Raw genomic sequence first — 18,054 nt, 5'->3', positions numbered from 1 at the left:
CTAATCAACGTATCAAAGGAACGCATGTCTTGTCATATTGAATAGCTGATGAAACATAGTAATGGTGGGGAATAATACAATTGGAACGTAGAAACGCGATAATGATGTGGGATAGATAAACCAAAAAAAAAAAAAATGAGTAATATATGACAAAAATAAAGAAGTGGTTAATAAAGATGCGATATCAAAGTGAAGTAATTTTAGGGAAAGAAAAGAACGTAGGAGAGTCACTTGAGACAAAGATTAGCTATAGTTAATCTCAAACAACCTTCACAAGATTGAAATACATGTATATATGCACAAAAAAGGGGAAACAAGAACGGGAAGATTCCTTTACTCTTCTGAGATGACTAACAATCATGCTAGCATAAAACAGAACAAAAAGTTACATACATGTTACATACACGATGAAATAACATAATGTAGAATTACAAGTATCCTGCATATGTGTAAAATGTATCATGTTTGTGTTAATCACCAATCTATGAGTATACTAATCCTGTCGTACGGAATCTGCCCCTCTCTACTGCTTTCTGTTTCTAGCAGGGATCCATCTCCCTACTTTGGACCCTGGGAATAATAACGCTGACCTGGAAAGAGGGAACGCCCATTCATATCCCCATCCCCACAATAGCACGTTGTAGGTGGTTGTGTGTGTGATTAGAGACCATAGAGTGTTTGTTATGTTGTGGCCGTGAGAAACTCATTGCACGCTCCTCTTAGCTGCGCTGGTCGGGTACGAGACTATTATACCAGTTGTAAGTGGTGTTATGCTATGTTTGGTATGAATGTCGCTCTGAAGAATGTCACAAGCAACAACTAATCTTTTCTTGTCATAATTGTCTTCACTACTTACCAGGTTAAGTCTTTTTCTTCAGGTTAGATTAAGATGCATCGAAGATCAAAGTTTGCCATAATGTATAGTCCCACACTATGCCAATTAAGTTAGCTGAATTGCGCTGTGACCTGCAACAGCAGCGATTGCACGTGTGTGGAAATGCTACGTTTGATAGGCGGAATAGGAAATATATATATATTTTTTCACACCAATTCCTTGATGCTTATAATCTAAGTAATGTTTGACGATGATGATGGGTTTTGCATTACAGCAGACATCAGAGTGTAACAAAAACGTATCAATCATGATGTCAAAATTTCATGCGAGAAGTATCGAATCAAGAAAACTAAAATATTTTGTTCCAAGGCCAAGGGGCAGCAAGGGGTGAGTTTACCAGCTGGTATCAACAGGTGGTTGACGAAGAAGTTAGCTTTTCTTGTTTCTTCAAACCTTTTTTTTCTATGTAAGAAAATTGTATCAGACTGGATTATGTAAAATTTATTCTGTAAATATCACAAATACATGATCTATTGCTCAAATAGTAGAAATGTGTTATCTTATCATTCATTCATTTGATGAGATTTAGAAAAATGAGAGTGAATGCCCATTAACTTTCATGGTGTCTGTTGCTGTGGGATCCTAGATCTAATGTAAAATATTTACATGATGATCTCTCCCTACAGGTTGCAATTAAAATGGTATAGCACTTGGAGCACCATATTGTGATACCGAGATGGCATGCTGTATGGGAAGAAGTGTCGTCATTTCTCTTCATATTCAGTATCATGTTTTATTATCACTATTGTTACTATTATTATTATTATCATTATTATTATTGTTATTATTATCATTATTTCCTTTTTCGTTCAAGGATTCCCCATATAATCTGCAGAGAGAAACTACTAATTACTGCATGTGTATTGAAGGGAATAAATTTGATATGTTGCACACAGATGCAGACAAATGGACTCATAGAAGAACATCTGTATAAAACAAGATAGCCAAATCTGATATAACCCCAAACTCAGCTTACTTCCTATTTTTCAAAACAATCTGCAGTACACAGGGCAGCTACCTCTCTGTCGTGGCCAGCACACGATGGCGTCCCTGCCCACGAAGAAGCTGATCAACAAAGTTGACAGCTGCGTGGACGAAGCTCTGGATGGCCTTGTGGCCGTTACTCCGGGGGTCTTGAAGCTGGCCGGTCACAGGGTTATCATCAGGGATGACATTCAGGCGGTGAAGGAGAGTGGAAAAGTGACGTTGCTCTCTGGCGGTGGATCGGGCCACGAACCAGCTCATGTTGGTAGGCCCTCCGCTTCCTGGTTTTATCAGCTCACAAGCAAAAAAAGAAAGAAAAAAAAAGGAGTGAAAAGAGCTTCAGCACAATTTTCTGGTGCATTTCTGGTGCCACTTCCGGGGGAAAAGAAGGGGGGGGGGGGATGCCCCAAGTGGTTGGTTGGACCATATATATTCCTATGTATTATGCAAAAACAAACAAACAAATTACCACCACCAAAAAAAAAAAAAAAAAAAAGACTATGTAGTGTCTAAGAGGAAGAAGTTATGAAAAGTTATTCTGGATGCTCATCAACTGATTTTGATATGTTTATAGTTTCATGCCAAAGCTCTAAGCAATTAGTAATATCTTTAAGTGATAGTGAAACATCTATTTTAAACCATTCCATATTCTGTATAGCTGAATTCTCAAGAAGGCTTAAAGTTAACTTGCCATTGGTTAGCCCCCCCCCCCCCCAACACACACACACACACACACACACAGGAGAGTTGAGGCACTTTCATTTCCTCTGGTAAAACATGCTTGACATGTTGTGAATTGTTTGGAACAGACCACAGTTTGTTTTTTTAATCCTAAGCTCAACACATTCTAGTATCTGACAAAATAATAAAATTGAACTAATTCTCCTAGAAAAAAGGTAAATTTGACCCATAAAATTAGATTTTACTCATATTTTTCTAGACTACCCCATAGAGTTTAAACAAATTATTGTTGCTCACTTAACACTGAAATGAATCACTTATCCAAGCAATTGGCATCAATTGAAAATACAGTCATTGTGCCTTGGTTTCCAGACTTTCTGTGCATCTGTCACGCTCATGCGTGGAGATGGTCTGGGGATAATGAGCCTTATTCATTCATTACCCTCATGCCCCAAAGTACAACCGAGGCACCTTTTAAGTCTAATGATGTTCAGAGGTTTACTATGATGTCTCTCTCTCTCTATCCATCCAGGTTTTGTCGGGCGGGGCATGCTCAGTGGTGCTGTAGCAGGATCGGTCTTTGCCTCTCCTCCAACCAGCGCCATTCTCGCTGCCATCCAGGCAGTCGGGACAGGCAGCAAAGGCAAGTGCTACCTCCATCTAAGGAATTTGGTATCGTGAGGGAAGTAAGATTGTGAAGCGGGAAGGACTAGTTATTCATTGTTGGTTTCATCTATTCATGCACTAAAAGAAAAGAAGAAAAAAAGCGAAACAGTTGATAGTTAAAATGAAAAATGCAAGTCCTCTTCATAACATTTGTGCATGTTTTAGTTGTCCAGAGAGAATGTAAAGTGATTACATTAAATCAGTGTAAGTTTCTTTCACCAAGAATAAATATTCTTTTTTTAATATAACATGCACTTACAATAATTCTTTTTGACAAGACATTGTGCTAAAGCCACCAAGAGGATGATTTTAAGGTTGAGTTCATCTCAGAAATGAATATGTCAACACTTTCATCATTACCTCTGAGTACATAACAGTTTAGATTGTTTTCAAACAAAACTAACAATGTCATTAATATGAAATTACCAGGATGTATGACATGTCTTATCCTTGTACAAAAGGTGACAAGTAATCTACTCTTAGCATTTGTGTGAAATGATTGTTATTGCTTTCTCACATGCTATATGGAGCTCTTAGTTTTGTATTCGTCATCAGAATACAGCTGCCTGTATGATGGCATAGACCAGAAAAAATACCCCTGTTAGGCAACTACCATTATCTGACTTCATTTCTTATGTTGTACCAAAAGTTCATACCAAATGGAGAATCTGTAATTCGTATATGCATTTCCATTTCTTTCAATAAATTGCTATTGGATATTTAAGAAACTCACAATAGTGATATAGCTAAAGGTAAACTAAAATCACATCTTGTTTAATTTTGCATACAAGTAGATATATGTTTTGTTCTACATTATTTGTTTTGTTATGTACTGTTGTTCCCATTTGTATTATTCTACATTTTCATTTTCACTTTATAAGCACTTTCAAACATTTTTATGGATGTAGCACCTTATAAGTATTCCATTATTATTATTGTTATTATTATTATTATTATTATTAGTAGTAGTAGTAGTAGTAGTAAGAGTAGTAGTAGTAATCAAGATAAGAAACAACAGGTTAATTTTTGTATCATTAGGCGCGGTCAGACTGGCAAAAGATCAAGAAGTTTAAGATCACGAAGTTTGGGCCATTCGTACGCGCGCAAGAAAGAGTGCGCCGTCCGATGGCTAGTGATTGTGATGTAACAATGCACATCTGTACATGACAATGGCCTCGCGCTTCCGAGACACCACCCGCAAACAGATCGAGAAGTTTCGCGAGAAGTTTCGCGGGAAGTTTGCGGTCACACTGGCAAAACTTCGAGATCTTAAAGATCGCGATCTTAAACTTCGCGATCTTTTGCCAGTCTGACCGCGCCTAATGTGTAGGAACGGGTCTAGGGCAATTACCCTGTGGGCAATTACCCCGGACCCTTCCCCTGACCCTAGCCCTAATCCTAACCCAAACTCTAACCCTAAACCTAAGTATAATCCTAACCCTAATCTATACTCTAACCTATCACTAACCAGTATTTAGCCGGGGGGGGGGGGGGGGGTAATTGCCCTGATACAATCAAAAACATTGCAAAAGAACAGCCATGCCTCACACTTGTGATGTAATACAAGTGGTCTGTATAACCATCTCCATCTCTATGACCTCGTGCTTTGCATACAGCTGGAACCCTCTTGGTTGTGACAAATTACACTGGGGACTGCATCAATTTTGGTGTCGCCATGGAGAGGGCCCAGGCGGAGGGCCTCCTGGTGGACATGGTGGTGGTAGGGGATGACAGTGCCCTCTCTGGCCAGAACTTGAGTGACCGTCGTGGCCTGTCGGGGACTATATTTATGTACAAGGTTGGTCTCCTTTCTATAAGTTTGCTAGAGATTACCTAATTCCTGCAACCTCTCGTGTCGCCATGGTCTTCCTGTTGGACTGAAACACATTCCTGCATCTGATTTTTCTTTGTAATCTATAACTGCATCAAGTTTTGAGGTATTACTGAATGTTGATGAAAATTGAAGCTTGGCAAGTTAAGCTACCAGGTAATTACCAGAGCACATAAAGGGTTAAAACAGTAAATATTTTTTGAAGACAATAAGTGCAGACTACGTCAAGACTTCCCAATTTCCTGTAGGATGGTATATTTCGAGATGTCTATTTCATCCAGCTATTGTTGCGATGACAATTGGAATCCCTGGCGGGGAATGATGCTGAACGTAAAAAAACACTGCCTAATGTTACTTCCGTTTTCGTATCAAGAGGGAGACACGTGAAGTACCAGTGGCATGTACGACAGAGTTGACCTCTGCGTTTTAGTGTTACAGTGGGGAATGAATAAAATGTGACGTTGCTATTGTTGTAAGTGCTTCATTCATCTATTCACTTCCTTGAGCAAAATATCAACAATTAAAGAGAATTGCATTTTCCCAGACTGCCTCTCTTTCTATATCTGTCTCCATTTTTGTTTATGCATAAAATGGCCAGTAAATGTCCAGAGGGTGATATGCTTTGAGTTACGACATGACTCAATGGCTGGACTTCTGAATGAAAGAATGGATGAATATGAATGAATGAATTTATGGGCAGCCAAAATAAATGATGACGAACCTGTTCCGGGGAAATGTTTTCGCCCACTCTAGCTGGCAGGTGCGATGGCAGAGAATGGCAAGTCACTTCCGGAGATCAAAGCAGCTGTCGAGGCGGCCTGTGCGTCACTCGGTGAGTGGAAAGTGACCCAGAAAACATTTGTCACAATGAAAGGAAAGCATCAGAGTTTTTTTTTTTTTTGTAAGAGTGGATCGTTGGCATGGAAGTCGGTTAATAAGCTGCAAACCTGGAACATGACTCCCACACAGTTTTGAAACCAGTGTTTGTATTATAGGGTGAAATGTCAGCCATTTTTTGTTTCACATTTGGTATTTTTAAGCTTTTTGTCCTCATTGTCTGCACACTCAAGCTCTTTTGGTTCATTTAATTTGGGACAATTTTTTCTTGTCTATATATATGCTAGCATGAACAGAAAACTGATATTTGATCAGTGTTTCCCTTATATAGAATAATAAGATGTCTATGAGCAGTGACATTGATCTTGCATAACTGTTCAGGCCCATCCTCAACGGGTTAAAGAATTCATCATTATTCTCCATCACTAAATTGGCAGTGTTGTTACGGTCCCTGAACAGGAACTGTAGGGCTGTGCCTGTACCCGTGCAGTGTTCCGGGAGCCGGGCCCTCGTTCACTCTTGGACCGGATGAAATTGGGCTGGGTCTCGGGATACATGGAGAGGCTGGTGTTAAGACACTGCAGGTAGGAGTGTTTCCAACTTTCACTTTTGATATTTATAAAGTGCGTCGTATATGGTGTACAATTTTTTGTTATATGGAAAGTCCATATAAAAAGGTGTCAGTGCCTTGAACAGTAGATTTTTTTTTTTTTAAAAAGCAGGTAGATATGTGTCCACTTTGACATCAATGTGTATCCATGTGTGTCACTCCATGCAATTAACCTTAACTTAACATGAGATGAAATCCTGGAATGCTTGTCAAAATGTAAACTTTACTTCCCTGTGAGTTCAAATTTTTATGGATTTTCATTACCAGAAATTATCAAACACTCAGAACAATAAACGTTCAATTCAAACAGATAATACTTAAAGTCTATGAACTTTAAAGTCAACATCTTCTTGCCAGACGTTATTACTTGACACCACCATAATTATATGCAAATTAGCTAAGGCAATAGTATGATTGCCTCACAACTCTCCTGTTCGTTTGTGTGTAGAAATATCATGCCATCAATCTTTGTGTCAATGATTTTATCATATATGACCTCCATCCCTTTGTAAAGTCATCATTGCTAAATTGTGGCAATTCTAAACCAATCAGGTAAATAAATTCATGCATTTATTAGAAAAATTATATATATTTCAAAAGAAAATTTAGGGAAGAATTGTGAGCCAGAAGATTTAGATTCTTAGGCAATGGCATTATTGCCTCATCTAATTTGCATGTTTGTGTATGACTAATATTTCGCTAAACTCTGTAACCCTTTGTCCAATTCAACAAAATAATAGAAAAAAAATTACTATTCTTTTTGTTAAATTTTACCCCATAGAGTAAAGTCAACATGAACGCAAAGTGGATTTTTCTTTAAAATTATACATAGTAGAAAAGCTGTCTTGAATGTACTGGGCAAAATGAAAGAAAAACCAGTGGTCAGCTGATGCTTGAGCAAGATGTACTTTTGTTGATATGTTATGTGATTGGTAGGTGTATACGTGTTTGAAATTACAAAATGTATGGTTGTATACGTACATGTATGGCCCATTAGTTTGTACTGTAATCTTTGGGATGTTTGTATACATCGTATCTATGTTTCAATAAATCTATAATACAGAAAGAGAAAAAAAACCGAATAATAAAGTATAAGTGCAACAGTTCTAGTATTATTCATAAATTCAACATGGTGTCCCTATGTAACCTGTACATGCTCATCTATGTCATCTGACCAGCATGAAGATACTCCCTTGTATTTATGCATTCTATGAATGTATTGAAATTAACTTGTCCAACTTTGTGGAGGCATGAGCATTGTTTAATACTCAGCCTCCAGGAAGGAAATTATCCATCAATTAAAAAAAAAAAAAAGAAGGAAATACCATCACATTTTGAGTAATACTCAGCAGGTTATGTATTCTTTATGAACCCACCTGCACCATTGTAGAAATTTGATGGTCATTTTCTGACCAGTTAGTGTCAAACCAATTAAAGACAGTTGCCTAACTGAATACACTTAATACGTGACCTTGAGCTACAAAGTCCACCAGCAATGTGCATAGGTCCATGTTGTGATTGGTCTGAGCAATATGTGCTTCAGAAGAGCTATTTTGACTTTATAACTTTGTATTATGAAGGAGTTATCCTTTATCTCGCTAAACATAAACTCAGAAGCATAGAATTAAATGGAGTTTATTATCTTTATTCATCCACATTTGTTCTGTCTTACACATTTATCTACAATTTTTACTCACCTAGAATATGAATGAGGGTATGAAACACCAAAAAGAAATCTGAAAATTTTTAGCAATAACATTGATGCTTTGTGGTATTAAATAATCATAAGTAGAAGGACGTTTATGAGTATCCAAAATTTCTTGAAATCCCTTTAAAATATTTGGAGTGTTAGATCTTTTGTGTGTGTGCACACAATAAAGAATGATGCAGTGTGTTCCTGAATTCTTGCGAACTTCAAATCCTCTATTCAGGAAGAGTTGCCTGCAGACTTTGAATTTTTACCACTATTTCAGATGGGTAGGAAATCCAATTTCTCTGCATAACTATGAAGCTGAAAATCAATTTTGTGAGAAATCTAGCCTAAACTAAAAATTCTTATCTGGCAATTTTTTGTTGTTTTTGTTATGCAAGGAGTAATATAGAATTTCAAGTCCTTTGTTGTACAACCTAAAGACAGTGGCATTTTGAAGGTAGAGAGAGAGAGAGAGAGAGAGATGGGGGGGGGGGGGAGGAGTAAAGGGGGTAGCAAAAAAAAATAGAAGTTTTTTTTTTTTTCAGTTGATACATTGTTTCTATGGTTTTTATATCATCTCACTGATATTAATTTTTCACACCAAATCAGATTCTATTGCTGCTCTGTGCACTTAATTGCACACCAAACATGTTCTCTTCACAGTACAGCTGCTCTGGCTAGTTCTTTTTTTTTTCTCTCTCTCATGAGATATTTAGGGGAAAATTATGCTTGAGAAGAGTCTTACATTTCCCCTCTTTGTTTCTAAAAGACAAAAAAAAAAAAAACACCCAACAACACAAAACAAAAAAGAAGAAGAAAAAAAGAGAGATACGAGAGAGAGAAGAATTGTTTTGCCACAAAAAATTGTGTAACTGTAATTGGTCCTCGCATGGTCAATTCCTAATCCTGTTTGTTTCAAAACTCGAAATGACTTTAATTAGATTTGTGGTGATACAGTTGCGTGTATGATAACAGTTTCACACGATTATGATCCGGCAATTGTTTGACACTTGATTAGAATGCTAAAGTGATAAGAAACAATTGGGGGTTATGATTAATTCTTTGTTTGCAGCATGGCAATATTCCAGACTTTCGAAGAACATCGAATAAAACAATATTTCGTCTTGTTTCTGCAGCGAGATATCCGTATATGAGTTGAAGTGTACAGAAAAAATGTGTTCTTATATTTTTGTCAGTTTCTCAGAGGAAAGCAGTTGAATTCAATTCAAGAACGCTATAGCTATAGAATATCACAATATTATTGATTGTCAAGATGGCAGATGTAGTACAATTGTACCTGGGCAAAAAACAACAACAAAACAAAACAAAACAAAACAAAACAAACCAAACCCAAAACATGCAGGTATTAGATAGATGGAAATTTATAACAATACATAACCTGCACCAACTTAGATTCTGCTTTAGATTTCATATTTCGTGCATAAACCAAATATTGCGAATGTGGTAAGTCAGTTTTTATTGTACAGGCCTGCTCGTTATAATAAGTGAAAATGCCAAGAACTGTATTCAGAGTGATATGGACCTTCAGTAAAAAAAAAAAAATAATAATAATAATGAATAAATAAATGAAATAATGTTAATAATAATACAATGAATGGCTTGGTATTCTAAATGTAATAGATATGATTATCATGCACAATAGATTCAAACTATTATCATTATCATTGCCATTGTCTCAACATTATGATTATCTTTATTGTAGTTTTCATGAGGCAGAAGCCAGCTCCCATGTCTGATATGCGAGAGAAGAATTTTTTTTTTTTTTTTGGAGAAGATAAACATATTTACCAATCATCTCTTCTTTGATAGATGTCCAATGCCCAGACTGTTGTGACCACCATGCTGGACCACATGAGGGCGCCATCCAATAATTGTCGGCTGGATGTCCAGAAGGGGGATGAGGTCGCCCTCATGGTGAACAACCTCGGAGGAACGTCCAACATTGAGATGTGCATTGTTGCCAGGGAGGCTTTGAGCTATCTTGGTACATTTTCTCTTTTTGTTTTGTTTTGGGTTTTTTTTTTTTTTTGTGAGATATTTCTAGCAGTCTGTTAGTTTTGAAGCATTTTGTCGTTGTTGTTTTTTTCAAATTTTCTTGCCATTTATTATACTTTTTTTTCATTCTATCAATTTGCTCATTTCCTTGCTCCTAGTACTCATGTATCATGACAATAATTGTAGCTCACCTTTGAATTTGAAATTGGATATCATTTCCATTTATTTTTTCCTTGAATTCTAAACTTGTCTATTCCTTTTTTCTCAAATTTCAGTTAGAGAATTGTATTGCTTGTAATATTCACTTGTGATATATGAGTGAGTGGATTAAGTAATTCCTGGAGAGGTGATGTTTCATGATAATGTCTATGTATTTCATTTATTTTTTAAACTTCATTTAATCTTTTTTTGGAGTGAGTAAAAAAACAAGACATTCATAACACCACATATTATGGTTCAATTAGTGAATGTTACTTGAGAAGAGGAGGATTATAAGTTTTGAATGCCAACACTTTTGGTACACACTCTGTGCTACAACTTTACAAATGCCCCTCTCCTTTTTTTTTTTTCAGATAAACAGGGGGTCAAAGTTCAGCGCCTGTTCTGTGGGACGTTCATGACCTCCCTGGAGATGGCCGGAGTCTCACTGACCATCCTTCGCCTGGACCAAGATGGCCTTAGGGTTTCAGGTCTAGGTAAGGTGCTGTGATGGTGTGGTCTGTGTTTGTAAAGCAAATTGTCTCTCAGTAATGTGCCATTCTGGGCATTAAAAAAATGCAGGGATAACAACAACCCAAAGTAATTACACTGTACATGTGTATATATACATGTAAATTCATGGTGTTGTGCAGTTCTTTCAAAAGTTCATTGAGAGCTTCATGTTCACACAATGATGTTGGGTTGTAGGTGAGCTTGTATTCCTGTAGTCCTCCACTGATAAGCATTCCATAGGTGTATCTATATAGACACTGGAAGAATGGGGCAACACATTCTTGACCGTGCATTTTCATACAGATTTTCCTGTATGTTACATTAATCATTATGACCCATGCTGATCTTTATTATGACCCATACAGACCAAATGACCACTGCCCGAGGCTGGCCCAGAGCCAGCCGACAGGGAGGTATCGCACTAGGCCTGGAACTTCAGCTTCCAGATGACCCTTCACTGGACACCAAGCTCAATTCTGGGTCTGATGAGAAGACTACCATAGACAAAGGTAAATATTACTTAAGAGTTTCATTGTTTGCTGTACTAACCTATTTGTGTCAATCGTAAGGAGCTTCTGCTGTAGGCCCTGTGTTGTGAATATTTGTTGTTGCCATTGGTAACCGTCGTGTGGAAACCTTGCCAGTGCTTTGTATCATGTCAGTGATGATGCAGAGTAATACAGTGTATCACACATATGTCTTTATGAATACATACATCTTAAGAAGTCTTATACAGGTCCTGTCTGGTACAATATATGAATGAATCCATCATGATCTCATTTCATTCTTGCCAAATTTCCAACTATGCTCATGCTGTAAGGTACAAATCACTTTAACCTGTTGAAAATGAGTCCCAAGTACACTCGGGCAAGTGTGGGAAATGCGTGTTTTAGCCAAATCAGCCCGTCCTAAGCAGGTTAATAATGTTTTTATGGTGAAATGAGGGAGTCGGATGCATTGTTTATCATCACATGACACCGCAAAGGGCATTTTGGTGGTTTATATCATCTCCACTCTTTTGTGTTTGATCCCAGACACCTTCAGGCAGCTTCAAACCATCCTGGTAGCTGTCTGTGATCGGTTGGTAGAGAGCGAGCAACTCCTGAATGACCTGGATACTAGCAGCGGAGACGGGGACTGTGGCTCGACGATGCGGAGAGGAGCACAAGGTTACTATTGCGTCGTTTCTACTTCTGGTTTTTTTTTTTATGACAGGAGAACTTTCCAGAAGATTTATTATTTCATCATGTATGTTCCACTTTGAACATTGTCTTCCAGAAAACTATTCAAGCAAGTTTCATGATAGGGTTAAATCATTCCACTTCATAAAACATTTGAAGATTGTAAGATAGTTATGTTAAAGAATTAGACTTTTCGTGCATAGATTTTTTCCTTGATGCTGCTATAGACAGCGTCCTTAGCTTTGCTTGATACATTTTGACTCTAGTCTGTCCTACTGTAGGTAAGTGAATTTGGATTGAATAATCACAAAAACGTGTGTGGTAGTATATCATCCTGAGTTCCAGCATAGCATGATAGGGAAAATTGTCTGGAAATGGATCTGGGGTTTATATGACAAGAAAGAGGTAAAGGAAAAGAAAAAATGAGGTGAATGATGTGAACTGAAGTGTGAGCTAGAACGGAAGAAGGAATGAATAGAAGTCAGCAATGAGCAGTAGGAGAGAGAGAGTGAGGAAGAGGAGAAATAAAAAGATGAGGAGAAAGGGGTTGAGATGAAGATTGAAAAATAGGAGGAGGAGGAGGGGACAAGGAGGAGATGGGGGAGGAAGGAGATGAGGGAAAGTGAAGGGAGGAGAAGGAAGAGGAGAGTGAGACATGAGAGCAGGACAGGAAGAAAGAGATGAGGGGAGGAATGAAGAGGAGGTGGTGGAGGAAAGTGAAAGAATGAGAAGGATAGTTAAAAGAAGGAGATGAGAAGATGGAGGAGAAGAGGAAGAAGAAAAGGGGGTGGGAGGGAGTTAGAAAAACATGGAAAAAGTGAGTAGGAATAACAAAGTGATGATGCATTGAGCTGCTCTCCAGTCTAGAGCATCTCCCATGGCAACTACTATTACCACATCCACATACCAGCCTCCTACATAATCATTCCCTACAGAATTTTAAGTGTGCTTGAGTTCAGTGCTCTTTAGCATTGCCAATTGCTCACCCGTAAGTACACTTGGTTTCAAAATGATCTCACTACAGAAATGAAGCTTTGGCTGGAGAAAGGAGGAGAGCCTCAGTCGGTCAGTGATCTGGCTGGTCAGATGTCTAGGATTGCCGAGCAGGCCATGGGAGGGAGCTCAGGAGCTGTGAGTGTCCCATTGATTGACCCTTTGCTGTGTCAGGTCAATTTGAGCCACCAACTCTTCCTGATTTTCTAGGAGGCTCCCTCAAAATTTACCAATTGTCTCTGCATGACACTAAAATCCACCCTGACTTGGGATTTATTTTCACCTATTGAGATACATGTAACACTCCTTCTGTGATATCTCTGTAGGTCTTTAGGACTGCTTTTGGAATGTCATTGTCCCTTAATTACTCAGCCACATACTGCCAAGGTTTTGCCTTTTTGATTTACCGTGTTGTATTTGATTGGTTCCCTTCAAATTTTGTTATCAAGTTTACGGTAGATAAACCCACTTGGGTGAAACAACATGACAGTCCACCATGAAAGAAATCTGATTTAGTATGGATAGTTTGTGCAACTTTTTCCACTTTCAAGCTGAGATATTTTTTTTTTTTCATTTTTGTCTGTCAGTATATTTTTTGATTTCTAGAGGTAAGAAGTCCTGGATATAGAAATGAATAAATGTTCGTGGTAATTTTGTCTTGAAATAAAATATGTAATTGCTGATGGTGCGAATGTTGGATTTCTTGATGGCAGTGCTGATGATGATAATGAGGATATTGGTGATGATGATGATATTGATGGGGAAAAAAAATGATGAAAATTATGATGATGAGGGGAAGGTGACAACAGTATACCAAGGATTCATGAGGATGATGATGATACATATAAGATAAAGTCTCCATACATATTGTATCATACATACTTCCTGCTCAGGCTTTACAATGCATGTACAATCTCATTCTTCTCTCTCTCCTCTCCAGTTCTATGGTCTGTTTCTGTTGGCGGCCCAGCGTGCTTTGGTTGGAGACCCTGGATTTGCTGAGTGGGTCAGTGCCCTCAAGCAAGGCATGGACAGCATTAAGAAACACGGCAAAGCTGATGTCGGGGACAGAACTATGGTGGGCAATCATACAATATGGGGAAAATTCCCCAAGCGCATATATTTTGTTCAGGGAATGCAAAAATTTATGCAAAACTCTCAGTGAAAGTGTGAGAAAAGTCTGAATACCTTTTCAAATGTTATGTATTTTTCACATATTGGTCTAGAATTCCATGTGCTGCCCTCCGTAAGTGGAATCTCCACAATATTTTGTGATGTCACAACACTAGCAAAATAGTATGATATCAATGAAATATTTGATGATTTTACTTTTTTGATGAAAAGTATGCCTTCCTTTGACTTGATATGCAGATGTGTTGAGGTGACTATCATGCTCCATGCATTCTGGAAAAGTGAGGGCATGTGCTCTTTCAATATTCCCCCAATGAATCCTCAAATTATTTTCACACTTGCTTGAGATTGTGCCACTTCTATGACATCACAAAATAATTTGTTGTAGAGTTCCTGTCTAGAGAGGGCAGCATGTGAAATCTGCCAAAACTTGAAGAAAGGAAAATCAAAATTTTTTAAGGGATGGCACAATTTTCCTCAATATTTAATTGAACAGGTCACTGATCTTTCTACATTCACTGAATCTACAGTTGTATTTTGGGAAACTTATCCTTCAATTTTATAATAAAACAAAATAACAACAACATATGCATGTGCAACTGTACCTGTTTGGAGTCCTGTCAATTTCTTTCTGGAGAATGAAAATAAAGTCAAATACAAGTCTGCGGTGTTTCAGCATAAAATGCTAATGTGTGTTACTAGTACAACCAGCGCCAAAATCATAGAATGAAGTAATCATTGTTTTGCTGAAAGCAAAAAGCATCTATTTCAATGACAGTCATATGTTTAGTAATACATCATATAAATATTTTCTCTTGTGTTCATTAGTTGGACCCACTGGACGCAGCCTACAGGACTCTGTCAAAGGGGGTCAGTGAGAACAGGAATCCAATGGACTGCTTTTCAGATGCAGTCATTGTAAGTTATTTTAGCTTCGTGATTGAATGTCTCATGAGAGATGCAGACTGACATTTTGATATGAATTTAGATAGATGGATAACTGTCTATATACTAATCTATCTATCTATCTATCTATCTATCTATCTATCTATCTATCTATCTCTCTATCTCTCTACTGCAAACGTTGATATTTTTGCCTGATTAATTTTTCGCACTGAGCTGTTCAAAAACATATTAGCGGATTGCTGAACTCGCGCTGCGCAATTGTCAGCCCATTCACAACGTGCAGAGAAAATTGTGAAAATATTTTCGCGGGTTTTAGAATTCGCGCTAGTGTGTTCATACATGTGTATTTATAGAGATATAGAGAGAAAGATAGATAGATATAGATATATAGATAGATAGGCAGATAGATAGATAGGTAGGCAGATGGATAGAGAGATAGATAATAGATTGATCAATAGATGAATAAATGGATGAAAGTATAGATAAAAATAGAAGAGCTGCAGACATATAGGTGATAAATGGATGGACAGACAGACAGAAATACAGATGTCTAGATTAAGAGATTCTTCAATGGATACAGGAGCATGAAAAGGATAATTAAATGCAGCGTGGTGTGCTGTGCATGCTAAGTCTTAAACCTAACCCATCATCCTCATCATTAAGAAGTGTTTCCTACTTACACTTTGTTATCCTTAGTATAAGCTTTTGAATGTTGTGTTTTCTCTTGAGGCTGCTGACCAAGCGACGGAGGAGACGGCCAAGATGGCTGCCCGTGCCGGCAGAGCACGCTACGTGAATCCAGACCAGCTTGGGCGACCAGACCCTGGGGCTACTGCAGTGAGCATCTGGCTGAGGGCTGCACTACAGGCTATGCAGAACACGACATGATTCCATTTTTAGACCTGTTGCTCTAAAACTGCCCTGACGACAGTCTCAAAGAGTTTCCTAGGCATCACCGAATTCTTTCAGTGTTGATCTACCTCTTCAGAGAAACATGATGATTTTCATACATTTTCTTCCCAATGTGTAATGTATCCAGAATTTTACGAGCTGTGCATTTATTTGTTTTGTGTATCACCGTTTTGGAATACTGAAATATCAATCAGATATTAATTGATTCATCCGAGTTGCCATTTCCTGTATATGACTAATTTCATATCATCAAAATCTCAAATTTACAAGTCATAAAGCTGTAAGATCTTGTTCAAGTTTTTGAAGGATGGTTTGTTTTTGTTACAAAAATGACTCTATTTTCATTCTAGGCATCAAGATGATCTTATCACATCCAACACATCTTGAGTGTCATTTTTTTTCCTTCTCTTTCACTGACCATATGTCAGCAGATTGTGTAGACAACAACTCAAGATTTATTCTATTTATTATGCTATACTAGTATAATTACATCTTCTTGATCAATGGGTTTTTGTTTGTTTTTTTCCAATTAGAAAATGTCGTAAACTCCACAGTAAATAAGTCACATTTTGAGAAGCATTTCTCATCTGCAGTTAGCATAAGGTAATGTGGTATATGGGGTGTACACATACCACCCGCAGTTGTATGCATTTCATTGCCACTGAAGAGGTTTTATGACCCATGCTGTGGACTCTGTATCAGGATTTCCCCTTTTTTGTCACTTGATAGGAAAGCAAGTATATGAGAAATATTCGCGTGCAGTTTAATTTTGTGAATTTCGAGAGCGCTGAGATTCACGTAATTAAAATGCAAGCGAAAGTTCTTGTATACACTATATGCATTGAATGCCAGTGGCAATTTGCAAAAATTTCATGCCGCGAAAAAGGCCGTCGGCTCCAATTTCACGAAAATTTCATGCCACGAATATATCATGTTTTACAGTATGCATCATGTGCCGAAGCATGTACCAGTGAAAGTAAATGTCTCTGATTATGTTGGCTGAATAAAGGAGTTTTTTTACTTGTTCAAGACAATGAATGCAGTTGGGATGAAATCTTTCATTTGCTTTCTTTTGATTTGGGCCTTTTTTAAAATCATATATTGTGTATCTTTTAGAAAGCAGGTGGCCTTAATTGTTAATGTAACTGTCCACCTGTTCTGCATAAAGTTCTTACAAATTTGTCTATTTCCATACCACTTTCTTTGAAAATGTTGATAGGGTTATTGATGTTGTATGGGGCCATAAATCTATTTTTTATTTTCCCATTCTTTGCTTTAGGTGTGTGGATAAGACATATATATGGAAGAGAAAATAGAATATCCATAATGTACAGCACAGATATTACATTTCCTGGTCAATTTCCACATATTCTGTATTTGGTGCACCCTAATTCTTTATAATGCCTCAAGAGGGCATTGTTGCCTTTTGCTACAACAAAACATATATTCGATAGTGATGACTTTGGTATTATATCTCAAAAAGTGGAATTAGAAAATCATGTAGACTTGATAGACTGATCATTATGATCTTGTAAGTTAGTATCGGCCCTAGAAAGGCAATATATGCATGCCTTTCAGTGTCATGTTAATTATTGATTTTAGCTTTTCTAATAATTAGTACACCTCAAATGTTTGATTTGTGCTACAAAATGATAAGTGAAAAAAGGCTACAGATATCAAAACATTATATTCTATATTGCCATGTACAATCTTTATTTTTTATATGCAAAAGGATGAGTAGGAATGCCTGTACATAATGTATAGTGTATGTATTATAATATTAAAGTTTTGATAACATTTATCATGTGCAGATAGGCTTTTATCATGTTTGACAATTCATTACACCAGAGAAGTGCACCAAATATACAGAAACCAAGTTCATTCTAAAGTGACAATCTGCTTCCTTGATGTTGTTTTCATTTTTTATGTTCCGAGAATGAAAATAAATGACAATTACAGAAAACTGCGTGTTTGAGAGTGAGTGGTCGACGGAGTGGAAGAGGGCAA

General features: G+C 37.4%; 1 protein-coding gene across 1 annotated transcript; it reads left to right on the top strand.

Annotated features, from left to right (window-relative positions):
- Positions 1 to 706: 706 nt before the first annotated feature.
- Positions 707 to 17,914, top strand: LOC140230175 (triokinase/FMN cyclase-like). The gene is made up of 14 exons (XM_072310363.1): positions 707 to 758; positions 1,898 to 2,144; positions 3,093 to 3,203; positions 4,843 to 5,024; positions 5,811 to 5,889; positions 6,354 to 6,478; positions 10,028 to 10,202; positions 10,786 to 10,908; positions 11,290 to 11,433; positions 11,959 to 12,093; positions 13,130 to 13,236; positions 14,039 to 14,176; positions 15,058 to 15,147; positions 15,865 to 17,914. The coding sequence occupies exons 2-14, from the start codon at positions 1,937 to 1,939 to the stop codon at positions 16,021 to 16,023; spliced, it is 1,776 nt and encodes a 591-aa protein (XP_072166464.1). The 5' UTR covers positions 707 to 758; positions 1,898 to 1,936; the 3' UTR covers positions 16,024 to 17,914.
- Positions 17,915 to 18,054: the final 140 nt, after the last annotated feature.

Source organism: Diadema setosum, chromosome 1 (genome assembly GCF_964275005.1).
Source record: "Diadema setosum chromosome 1, eeDiaSeto1, whole genome shotgun sequence".
Taxonomy (NCBI): Eukaryota; Metazoa; Echinodermata; class Echinoidea; order Diadematoida; family Diadematidae; genus Diadema; species Diadema setosum.
This window is presented reverse-complemented; position numbering and strand designations above follow the sequence as displayed.